At 43.0% G+C, this 12,711-nt stretch overlaps 1 protein-coding gene across 1 annotated transcript in view; it reads left to right on the top strand.

Moving 5' to 3' along the window:
- The window catches only part of LOC129386416 (neprilysin-1-like), a 94,183-nt gene that overhangs the window by 58,407 nt on the left and 23,065 nt on the right, over positions 1 to 12,711 (top strand). Inside the window, exon 8 of the mRNA XM_055074350.1 lies at positions 6,628 to 6,825. Coding sequence (XP_054930325.1) covers positions 6,628 to 6,825 — 198 coding nt within the window. The remainder of the gene's footprint in view (positions 1 to 6,627; positions 6,826 to 12,711) is intronic.

The raw sequence follows: 12,711 nt of genomic DNA on the forward strand, positions 1-12,711 counted from the left end.
AGTTGTTCTATCTATCTATGCACGCTCAGGCGAACTCCATCTGGGTATCAGTGAGTTTCTAAAACACGAAATCTAAACAACGCTCCAAACTTGCTTATCAAAGAGATTTCTCTCGCAAATCTCAAAACTTCTAAGCAAACTCTTAAAATAAAGAAACCCACTGTCGTTTTTACAAAGTATGTGTCATTTTTTTTTTCATTTCGAATAGCCGGTGGTTGCGTCGTCTCTTTAAGCCGTAGTCGAGGCGCGCGCAGTCTGCAAGCTGGTCTTGTCAAGATTGCCAACTCGGGATTGCAAAGGACACGTAGGCCATACGCCTCACTGCCTAACCCCAACACTTCATGTACTGGCTACATGCTTTCTAGGCACTGCATTTCGAATTCACTGCCTGATATGACCACTTCGCATCAACTTACCGCCACGTTCACCCTTGTCATAGAGGTTAAACCTCAAAAATTAACTCAAGGAGAGGGTTGCCCCTGACTTTCGTCCTCTTCTGCGCGAAACGTGTCTTTCTTTTCGTCCTCGTATGGCGACTTCGACGCGCTCTGACTGGAAATATTCCAAACGACAAACGCTCCTTTCTAACCTTCTTACATTTGCTCCCCACAGCGTTTAGTGATTTTCGGTTTATTCGGCCGCGTTGTCTTCTCTGCCACATTCCTGGCTCGGCGACGCCTCTTTCTCTTAGCACGTTTCTGGTGCTCATTTCCAAATGTCTCCTTTTTCTTCCCATTATCGGCTACTCAGCCTTACCCTATTCCTGAATTTTTTTCGAGAAAATTGGAAAGTAATCCTCCACCGGTGCCTCTGCGCCCAGTCGGGCTACGACTTGCGAGGCTTCTCCCAGCACGAACGCAAGCAACCGCTCTGGTCATGTGTCTTGGTGAACTGAGTGCTTCTTACAAACACGTTGAAAATTAATCTGTTAGAGACAGATGTCATCGACTGTTCAGTGCGAGCAAACCAGACTCGCCTATTTCATGCTTTCGGTTTGTGGAGGCGCCAAATCAGCACTGCGCACTAATTTCACTTCCTCCAGATTTTTTTCGCTTGACGTCAATTTGTGCCTACCTTTCTTATCTCTTTTTTACCCCTCCTTTCTGCCTGCCTTTCTTTCCTTTCGCCCTCCTTCTTTACTCTCGCCAGATATCTTTTCCCAAGCACCCATGAGGTCATCCTCCTCGAAACCCTCTTCGCCAATCGAAGTACGAATTAGGGACTTCCTCAACTTATCGTTAATCTTGATATGGTGCTCTGTTGCTAACAGCAGGAGCCTCTTTAACACTGTGATATCAAGCTTTTCAGAGAGTCGACTACAGCTTCCCCTTTATTGACCGCAAGCCCGTTGGTGATCAAGTACAGCCAACTGCCCTGTAGAACGCTGTCGTTATCTTCCGCCAAAACATAGTGGCTCAAGCACTTATCCAAACATCAGCTTGCGAAGGTCATGTCTCCCGGAGCCACAGTCACTGGCAGGCCGATCCCAGATCATGAGTACTTTCTCCTTCTGCTCTTCCTTCAAATTTCTTCAAGTCGCCCAAGACTCCCCGCCATTAGTGCGATGGTTGTGCCTCCCTATTCGTGAAGAAGAGCTCTGCTGATCCCAGGTCCGCAGAAGTCACTCCTCCGTCCGAAGTTGACCACACTCTCGTGAAGGCACCCAGTACCACCGATGCCAGATCGTAAAGACTGCATTTTTAATCTCACCGTTGCCAACCAGTTTCTTATGGCTTGCAGTCGCGTTTGATCTAGGAGTCCACCAAGCCTACTGCAGAGTACGCCGGCTAGTATGAATGAAGGAAAAGAGGTTTATGCTACATTATTTACATAGCCTGCAGATACGGAAGCCCCCTCTATGTAGGAGCATATTAAACATCTCAATTCACATCAGGACTCGCCAGCACCCCTCACTGCACTAAAGGTCTCTGCTTTCAATACTGTGGTTTCCCCTAGGAAATTGATGGCTGCCAATCACAGTGGTAGACTCGGCCGCTATATCTCTCCCAGCCTGTCCAAGTACAAGCCTGTCCAGCTTAGGTATTTCTCTAGAACCTATTCGCACGTCCATGGTTGGTGCCATCGTTGTTGATCTTCCTCGTGAGCGCTTCTCGATTATGAGGAGCTCCGACTTCTCGAGTGTGCATTACAGTCTCCTTGTATCCGCGTATCATGCTGCGAGGACTACAAGCTACTCTAATGCATCTGGCTGTTCTCCTTCAACCTCCGTCCATGCATATCGTGACGTCGTCTCCATACAGAGCGTGTCTGCTCCTTGGCATTTCCTAGAAATAGCATGGGGGTTTCATCAACACCACGTTCAAAAGTGTCAGCGACAGGAGCGTTCATGTGACGTTCCTTTATTCCGCTTGTCTACTGTCTGTGACTTCCCCTTTCCCAGTCCTGTTGTAACTGTACAATCCATGAGGAAAGCGCTCATGCAGGTGCAAAGTCGTCCGCCGCAACTTATGTACCTGAGATTGACTAGCATCGCTCCGTGGCTCACGTTATCAAAGTCCCCCTATAGATCTAGTGCGAGAATTGCTTTTGTACAGCACGACCTTTCTGCATTCAGTACTTCCTCTATCAGCTGCACAAGCACGTCTTCCGTTGACAAGTTGTGCCGAAAACCAAAGCTCCTGTTCGCATTAGTTGGCGTTCTTCTAGACGCGTGTGTAGCTTGTCAATCATCATGCCTTCCGCCAGTTTACCGAAGGCAGACATGAGCGAAATGGGTCTTAGGTTCTCCAGGAAGAGCGCTTTTTCTGGCTTTGGCATTCGCGTAATCTCTGCATGCTTGAATTGCGTGGCTAAGGGCCCCTGGCTGCAGTGTATACATAGAATAATTCCAGTATTGCCTGCAAGGTTGCACCGTCCAAGATACTTAGCAACTTGCTGGTCATTACGTCTTCACCCGCAGCTGTGTATTGAGTGAGTCCTGCGGTCGATTGTTTCAGCTTGGAAAGCATTATGTCCCGGTCAAGTTCGCTGTTTTCCAGTCCTCAATAGTGAGCTGCAGGCTGTACTCCGTGTATTGGCTGGCGAATATATCTCCTTTGTAGGGCACACAATAGCTCAGTACTAACTGGTGTGCTAGATGGTTATGCCGGACTATTTGATCCCAGCGGTCACTAAACTGACAGAGCCCGACCGGGTAGATACTAGAAAGCGCTGCTGCAACTGGTGTATTGCCACACAAAGCCTTTGTAAACATACAATTAGACGCATACGCGCGCAGGAAAAACAACAAAGCCAAAGTGATGCGTTAAGCTCTTCCACAATAGCGGTGGAGGCCACGTCACGCGGAAAATTTTAAAAATAGAAGCAAAACTTCACTGAAGAATGTACTGTAGCGACCAAGTCGCCACGTTAACTGGCAGCCTTTGAACCATTATTTGGTCACTATGTCTAGGAAATATCGCTCCTTATCACTTAAGGTCACCGAAGCAGCACTTTGTGTTGTCTACTCTGTCGGTCCCTGTCAATTCAGTGTTCGCTCTAGTGAAATGATGAAGGTTTCTCATCATGTTTGGCGTAGCAGGACCGATCTTGTGAAAAAGACCATGGCTGAAGCTTTCTGCAAAGCGCTCGAGCGACAGCGCGCTCGACAATTTCGAGAATTCCGCGTCCCATTACCGGTTTATTAGCGTCAAGGACGTGACGGTAGTATGAGCACCACATATTCGTCTTTAATGTTCTCGAAGAACGAGCAGATCCGTCGTATTTATTCATTTTAGAACTTTTAGTAGGCAAAGGCTTGTGAAAACATAAATGCTATATAAAAAGAAGCTTCGTTTCCGAACATTCCTGCCCATGGCTACATGGTGCTGCCTGCTGTATTAATCAAAATCTATCGCTTAAGCAGCAACGTTCAACTGGGTGTCCGATTGTGGAATTCAACCTCGTTTCACTGGCTCAGCAATCCGAGGCTCTAACGATTAGGCGGTGGCGGCATGGTTGCCAGATTGGGCTAAGAATAACCAAATTGGGCTACATTTTATGGGGGTTGGCATCGAAAATTACTAGTTGGTTGCATTGCTATGTTTGGGCTATTGTTGTCTTAAGGACTTCCAAGTCCCGAGGACCACGTAACCCTTACAAACTTCGGGAACTCTGGTTTATCAATACCTAAAGATCATTGCTGCTTGAAAGATATATAAGCAGTCTTTAGATGTTGTGTTTTTAGGCATAGCCGACGCTTCGAAAATGACGTTATTCATACGTCATTATACGTCATTCCAGCACTGAACTCTCTTATTTTTGATTTGGTTTTGGTGTCATTTGCTGCCGGCTCACGCGTAGTTCAGTAAAAACAAAAACTGTAGGGTAGAGTGCTATCGAGTGCGTGTTCCGTACAAACTGTCATACAGCAATCTATTATGGACTTAACAGAACTGCCCAAGTATTCGCACGCATGTTATGCCGCGTCATTTTCGCCCATGGTATTTTCAATGTTTATGAAGGGTTCCTCAAAACCTATTGCATGGTCTTCCTGCGAATCACTGCGTTATTTATTTACCTAGTAACTTCACGAAAACATTTGCAAGTCGCTTTAAACGAGACATGTTCGCCCTACTGTCTGAGCTTGCTTTGCCCCTACTTGCGCTATCTCTTTCGAACGCAGCCTTCGGACGCATCCTCAGCCTTGTTTCGTTGACAAAGAATTATTTGAGAAACTGCATGTCGAATGAGACCCTGCAAGATCTCGTTCACGTTAAGTTTGGTCTGGCAGAGAGTGGAGACTCGTGCAAAGATTTTGAACCAGATGAACAGTTTCTGTCGTGTTTCAACTCTCGAATTCTACATGGTACAAGTGACAGTGGAAGGTACTTAAAATGGGGCTAGATCGTATATTTTATTCATTCGCGTAAAACCCTAGAGTGAGAAGTATCTACTAGGAATCTACTCAATGTGCTTTTTCTGTCCTTGTTTTAGTCAAGCAGCTCTGTATTACGTGAAAGTTGTGATTGTTGCATGGTACTTATCGAACGTTGCATATTATTACAATAATAAGCTCCGTAAAATTATGAAAAATGATGTTCGTCTACAATAACAATGGCAAGGCAATGGCTAACCAAAGGTCGGTGATTGATTGCCGTGCCAACGTCTTGATGATAACTCCCCGGTTTTCATACCGTACTCCTGCGCCAATTTTCCTTTTAAACTATGTGCGTACGAGTAATTGCGATTATTTATTTATTTATTTATTTATTTATTTATTTATTTATTTATTTATTTACAACATACTGCAGTCGTAGTACCAAGCATAACGACGTAACAGAAGTAGTTGACAAACGAGATTCAAAAAACAAAGACGTAGTGAAACGGTAGATTACAGTGTAATACATAATTATAATCAAAAGTCAGCAGGACAGAGCAAACGTGCATAGCACAGCCAAACAGATACACAATATAAAAAAACACCACAGTTCGTACTGTGTGGTCATAAACAGAAATGTACACAGCTCTCAAAGTCAGGATTATCCTTATCACAAAATGCTTCCATGGCCACGCATTCCATTCTTTATTGGCCCGAGGGAAAAAAATACACGAAAAAATTTCTGCGCCCAAAGTAAGGTTCAAGAGTATGAGCATGTGTGTGTCCAGTTTGCCTAAAAATTAGGTGTGCTAAGTAATTTTCAGGTTTAATGTTAAGTTTGCCAAAATATACTTAGTGGAGGAATTTCAGCCTAGCAACTGCTCTTGTGTGTTGTAAAACAGGGATGTTACCACTAGCCATGAGCATTGACCGCGAGTGATTTCTCTGGTAAGCATTAAATAAAAACGGACGGCTTTTTGTAGCACCATCTCAAGTTTCCTAATATCTTTCTTGGGACATGAATTCCAAACGAGACTAGCGTAATCTAAGTTAGGTCTTGTAGATTCATTATAGACCAGTAGTTTCATTTCTGCTGCCGCAGCAGCTGCACTACTATTACTATTACAACAACTACTACTACTACTTATACTACTACTACTCGAAGAAAGGGCCAAAGTTAGCTTTAATAGCCAATTGGCTTATTGCAAGTGAAATTTCACTACTATCCAAAGGGAGAGTGCAGAAGTGAATTGCTGCGCTCCCCTTATGGAGGTTTTTAACCAACTAGCCCAGCGACTAACTATTCTAAAGTTCACTAGCACATGATATTGAAGAAAAAACGCGTAGGCTGCACAACCTATGCCAGAACTACCGTGGTTGCAACTTTGATATGGTTTTAGATAGTTAAGCACGAGGTAGGGGGATTGAATCCTGGCCATGGCGACCCCTTTTGATGGCGGCGGAATGCGAGATCCCCTGTGCACGTAGATTTAGGTGCGCGTTAAATAACTCCAGATGGTCGAGATCATTCCGGAGTCCCTAACTCTGGCGTGCCTCATAATGAGAACGTGAGTTTTGGCAGTAAAATGCCATAACTTAATTAACAAACAATGCAAGATGTTTGCGGGAGATTGCATAAGATACGGACAACTTTGAGAAAGTATCCAAAGATTGAGTCTATCGAACGAGATTGACATAACACTTGCGGGCCCTAATTTCTACCTACTGTAGCGGTGAATGAATCACAGGCTCGGAAGGAATCAAAGTTATTTCGTTTGTTCTTTCTTTTTTTGCTGCCCAACAACAAGTGGTCAGCAAGGAGACGCTCATGGAGGCCGACGAAATGGCTTCCAACATTCGCAAGGCCTATGAAGCAGCATTCCGATCGTCAAGCTGGATGACGGGATCGGTACGCGAAACCGCCCTGCGAAAAATTACGAATATGCGGCAAGATGTCGCTGCCGTGGGTGCGTTGCTTGACGGCGCCTACGTGGAGAAGTATTACGGTAAGTTCCTTCCCTTCAACTCATCTGGCATACCCATCAGATTAGAATAGAAAGCCCATAAGTTAGGCTTTTATACCGAGCTGCGTCAGTTCAGTATACAATCAATGATTCCAATCGCACGAGATTACCGGCATACAAGCGGTGCCTCAATTCTTCGACTCTGCCTCAAAGCGAGATTGCACGTGGTACCTAAAACCTGCTGGCTAGTGGCCCAACCTTGGACTGTTCTTTCTTTGAGAAATCGTTGCCGTTCATTAGCTACACTTCAGTAAAACACATTGTTAGAATTCGAGGACTTACACGACCTGAAATTTGAATTGAGTCCCTCACTGAAGTATGTGCTTTTTATTTAACAAAACGGTGCATCACAGTGAAATTGACCCTTTATTACTCGATAACATTAACGTAATGCCGAAATTTTAAGGCACTGAATATAGGCGAGGAGGGACTTCCACGTCTATTTACGCGCTTGAGACATCCAAACTTGCAGCTGCAACGCACAAAACCTATAGACCCCCACCTTGCGTACGCTTTCCGTCAAGGTCCGTCTGCTACTGTAAGAAGCCTCTACGCGGAGACTGCAGGATGCGACCATTACACAGACGAAAATTTAGCTTGTTTTTTTTTTATTTGTTAATAAATACTGTGGTCTAAGTTAAAGCATAGCAGAGTCGTACATTTTCTAAGGAAAGGTACATTCGGTGAAAAAACATAAGTTTAGACGGTATTAAGAGGATACAGAACACTTCAAGTTAAATGCTCTTCAAATGACACCAAATGCTTTTGGATTAGAGCTTCGTTAGAGAGGTAGTTTCAATCGTTTATTGTACGAGGAAAGAAAGAATATTGAAAGGAATTTGCTGTTTGCTTTAAAGGCATCATCGTTGGCCAGTGTCGGTTTCTAGTTGCGTAACTTGCAGATGATGTCAGAATATGTGATGAGCTAACTTTCTATTGAGCATTTACCAATTGATAAAAAAACATAAGCCAACAAACATGGTTTCTATTAGTAACTGGTTGGAAATTACTCTATTTTGTTAATTGGCTAATAGAGCTGCGACCATACGAGTTGTAAAGGAATCTCAGTGCCTTTTTTGTATATTTTGTAATTTTTCACTGTTGCAGTTAGTGAAGGGTTCCTATATTATCACAGCATACCCTAATATAGGACGCATACCGGATTTGTAGGCAAGAATACGCATCTGAGACGTAGCTAACTTCAGTGTACACCTTGAAAACAACAACTTCCTTAAGACATTCGCTACAGCATTATCTGTGCCTGTATTCCAAGAGAGGTTGTTAGCAATCAGATATCCTAAATATAGTGCTCAAGCTCAGAGAGAATTTCATCATCAGTAGAATAGTTAAAGGGCAGTGGTTTCTTGTGGCGAGTGATTCTCATGAAAACAGCTCTTTCAAAATTGATGGGCATTTGCCACTGCTTGCACCACAAAATGATCTTGGCACAACCTACGTTTAGCTCGGTTCGATCCTGTACAGAGCTTACTGATTTATACAAAACGCTATCATCAGCGTACAACCTGTTATTCACAGAAATGCCTGGAATATTATTTATGAACGCCAGAAAAAAGCAAAGGACAGAGCACCAACCAATGAGGAACCCCAGAATCAAATTCCACACCTCTGGAGGAAACATGATTGAATGCCGCATATTGGCAGAGTTTACAATGGCAGGCCCTAATGCAATTTAATATCCTTTAACATTTTATTATATAGCCTTATTTATGAATTAGTTTTTTTGCAACACATTAACGAAAGCTTAATTTTTATATCAATGAAAATTACGTCCACCTGCTTCTGTTTATTCAAAGCCTGTACAAAGTCATGTGTAATGGTAACTAATTGGGTAGAGATAGAATATGCGCACGGGAAACCATGTTGAGTGTTTGTTAATTTATTATGATCGTCAAGAAAATTGATTATGTTTTTATGTACCATATGTTCTAGTAATTTGCAAGCTACTGTGGTTAAAGTCATGGGACGATAACTTGTAGTACACCTTTTATCTCCAATGTTAAGTGTGTGCTTGATTCGGGCAGTTCTCCAGTCGTCCGGTGGGATGGTCTTTCTCGATAAATTCGTTAATAGCACATGAAGAAACTTAGAGCACCATTCCACGTACTGTGTCAGAGAACCGTTCGTTGTTCCGTCAGGTCCTGGCGACTTCTTTAACATGCGAGTTTAACAATAAATTAAGGATGCCCTGTTACGAGTTCTCTATAGTATGCATCTGATGTACTCACATGCTTATTCTAGCAGACTTCCTTCGTATTCCGTGACGACACTTTTGCAATAGCTATTGAAAGCGGAACCAATTACCTCTTCCTCACTTACAGATGGACCGTCTATGTCACTATGATTAGAATGCTGTTTAATCCCTCGCCAACAATTCTTGGGAGAAGCTCTTATGAAGGCGGGGAGAGTTACTCGAAAATATTTTTCTTTATCTTGTGCAGTTTGTACTTTCAACTCTTCTGGTACCTTGCCTATGGTACTTTCAATTTCACGACAGTTTGGTTGTAAGGACCTTTTGTTTTCTCATGTTTCCAGTTTGCGGTCTAAATGCATGTCTCGAGTAATCCAAGGATTTTATGCAGTTATGTTTTAGTTATTTTGGGCAGAAAACACTTTATACAGTCGTGCAAAATTTTTTTTTCTGAAATGAATACGTTGGTCGTTCACACTGCACGTATCATATATTGAAAATTGTTAGAGAGAAATCTGAGCTCATCAATCACTGACAAATAGTTTGCGGAAGCAAAATTAGGAAATGTTCTAATTCTTTTGGTGGCGCACAAACATGCCTTTAAAGTTACTACAACAGAAAAGTGATCCGAGATGTGATTCGTCACTTGAAGCATTATTTGTTATGTTACCGCTTGCAAAGAATAAGTCCAGCACTGACTCAGAGTTTTGTTTCTCGCAGGCTCACTTACAACCTGTAAACATCATAGGCAATGTCGCGTGCTTAAGATTCAGGAGATTTGGAGGATTTAGTCGTAAAGGTAACCCAGGAAATGTTAGGCAGGTTATTGTCGCCTGCAAGAATTAGTCTATGATCAATTTTAACGCGGCACTGCATATAACACTTATATATATGGTCGATAGAAGGCCCCAAGTACGTAACTTATATTGTTCACATACGTTTTACAAAAAAAGGCTTGTATATCCGGTGCATCAGGCATTCTGAAAAGTTGAAGGGAAGCTTTAAATAATGAACTTATTCCCCCACGTCGTCTCTTAGGTTATCTAGGAAATATTTTGTAATCACATGAATCTATTTCACTTTTGAAAATCTCATCCCACAACCACGTTTCAGTTAGCGCGAGAAGTTCGAGGTCAAGCATAGCCAGAAGAGTGTTAATTTGCGCAACTTTCTTAACAGTACTTCGACAATTATTATTTAAATTTGTTGTAAACATTTCCTGCTGTTGTCGTTTGCCATATATAGTGTTCTTGTGGCACCGGTCAGCTGCTTCACCCCTAGCAAAGAGAGTATCATCACCATCATCATCATCACCATCATCATCATCAGCCTGGTTACCCCACTGCAGGGCAAAGGCCTCTCCCATACTTCTCCATCTACCCCGGTCATGTACTAATTGTGGCCATGTTGGCCCTGCAAACTTCTTAATCTCATCTGCCCACCTAACTTTCTGCCGCCCGTGATACGCTTCCCTTCCCTTGGAATCTAGTCCATAACCCTTAATGACCATCGATTATCTTCCCTCCTCATTACATGTCCGGCCCATGCCCATTTTATTTCTTGATTTCAACTAAGGTATCATTAACTCGCGTTTGTTCCCTCACCCATTCTGCTCTTTTCTTATCCCTTAACGTTACACCTATTATTATTCTTTCCATAGTTCGTTGCGTCGTCCTCAATTTAAGTAGAACTCTTTTCGTAAGCCTCCAAGTTTCTGCCCCCTCCGTGAGTACTGGTAAGACACAGCTGTTATGCACTTTTCTCTTGAGGGATAATTGCAACCTGCTGCTCATGATCTGAGAATGCCTGCCAAATGCACCCGAGCCCATTCTTATTCTTCTGATTATTTCAGTCTCATGATCCGGATCCGCAGTCACTACCTGTCCTAAGTATATGTATTTTCTTATCTTTTCCAGTACATCGTTACCTATCGTATATAGCTGTTCTCTTCCAACACTGTTAAACAATAATTTAGTTTTCTGCAGATTAATTTTTAGACCCATCCTTCTGCTTTGCCTCTCCAGGTCAGTGAGCATGCATTGCAGCTGGTCCCCTGAATTACTAAGCAAGGATATATCATCAGCGAATCGCAAGTTACTAAGGTATTCTCCACTAACTCTTATTCCCAATTCTTCCCAATCCAGGTCTCTGAATACCTCCTGTAAACACACTATGAATAGCATTGGAGAGATCGTATCTCCCTGCCTGACGCCTTTCTTTAATGGGATTTTGTTGCTTTATTTATGGAGGACTGCGGTGGCTGTGGAGCCGCTATAGATATTTTCAGTATTTTTACATATGGCTCCTCTACACCCTGATTTCGTAATGCATCCATGACTGCTGAGGATTCGACTGAATGAAACGCTTTCTTGTAATCAATGAAAGCTATTTATAAGGGTTGGTTATATTCCGCACATTTCTCTATCGCCTCATTGATAGTGTTAATATGGTCTATAGTTAAGCAGCCTTTAGGGAATCCTGCCTGGTCCTTTGGTTGACGGAAGTCTAAGGTGTTTCTGATTCTATTTGCAATTACCTTAGTAAATGCTTTGCAGGCAACATACAGTAAGCTGATCGGTCTATAATTTTCCAAGTTTGGTGTCCCCTTTCTTATATATTAGGAATATGCTAGCGTTCTTCCAAGATTCCGGTACGCTCGAAGTCATGAGGCATTGCGTATACAGGGTGGCCAGTTTTTATAGAACAATCTGCCCACCATCCTTCAACAAATCTGCTGTTACCTGATCCTCCCCACCTGCCTTCCCCCTTTGCATAGCTCCCAAGGCTTCCTTTACTTCTTCCGGCGTTTTTTGTGGGATTTCTAATTCCTCTAGACTATTCTCTCTTCCATTATCGTTGTGGGTGCCATTGGTACTGTATAGATCTATATAGAATCCTTCAGGCACTTGAACTATGTCATTCATACTAGTAATGATATTTCCGGCTCTGGCTCTTAAAGCATACATCTGATTCCTGCCTATTCCTACTTTCTTTTTCACTTCTTTTATGCTTCCTCCTTTCCTGAGAGCATGTTCATTTCTATCCACATTATACTTCCTTATGTCAGCTGTCTTACGCTTGTTCATTAACTTCTGCCAGTTCTATTCCAGCTGTAGGGCTAGAGACTTTCATACATTGGCGTTTCTTGATCAGATCTTTCGTCTCCTGCGATAGCTTACTGGCATCCTGTTTAACGGAGTTACCACCGTATTCAATTCCAGATTCCTTAATGATGCCCGCAAGATTGTCCTTCATATCTTGAAAGCTAAGGTCCTCTTCCTGAGTTAAGGCCGAATACCTGTTCTGTAGCTTGATCCAGAATTCTCTATTTTCCCTCTTACCGCTAACTCATTCATCGGATTCTTGTGTACCAGCTTCTTCGGTTCTGTCCTGACGTCTAGGCTAATTCGAGTTCTTACCATTCGATGATTACTGCAGCGCACCTTGCCGAGCACGTCCACGTCTTGTATGATGCCAGGGTTAGCGCAGAGCATAAAGTCTATTTCATTTCTAGTCTCGCCATTCGGCCTCCTCCACGTCCATTATCGGCTATCCCGCTTGGGGAAGATGGCATTCATTATCCGCATATTATTCTGTTCTGCAAACTCTAGTATAACTCTCCCATGCTATTCCTAGAGGCTATGTCATATTCCCCCACT

Source organism: Dermacentor andersoni, chromosome 3, assembly GCF_023375885.2.
Source record: "Dermacentor andersoni chromosome 3, qqDerAnde1_hic_scaffold, whole genome shotgun sequence".
Lineage (NCBI taxonomy): Eukaryota > Metazoa > Arthropoda > Arachnida > Ixodida > Ixodidae > Dermacentor > Dermacentor andersoni.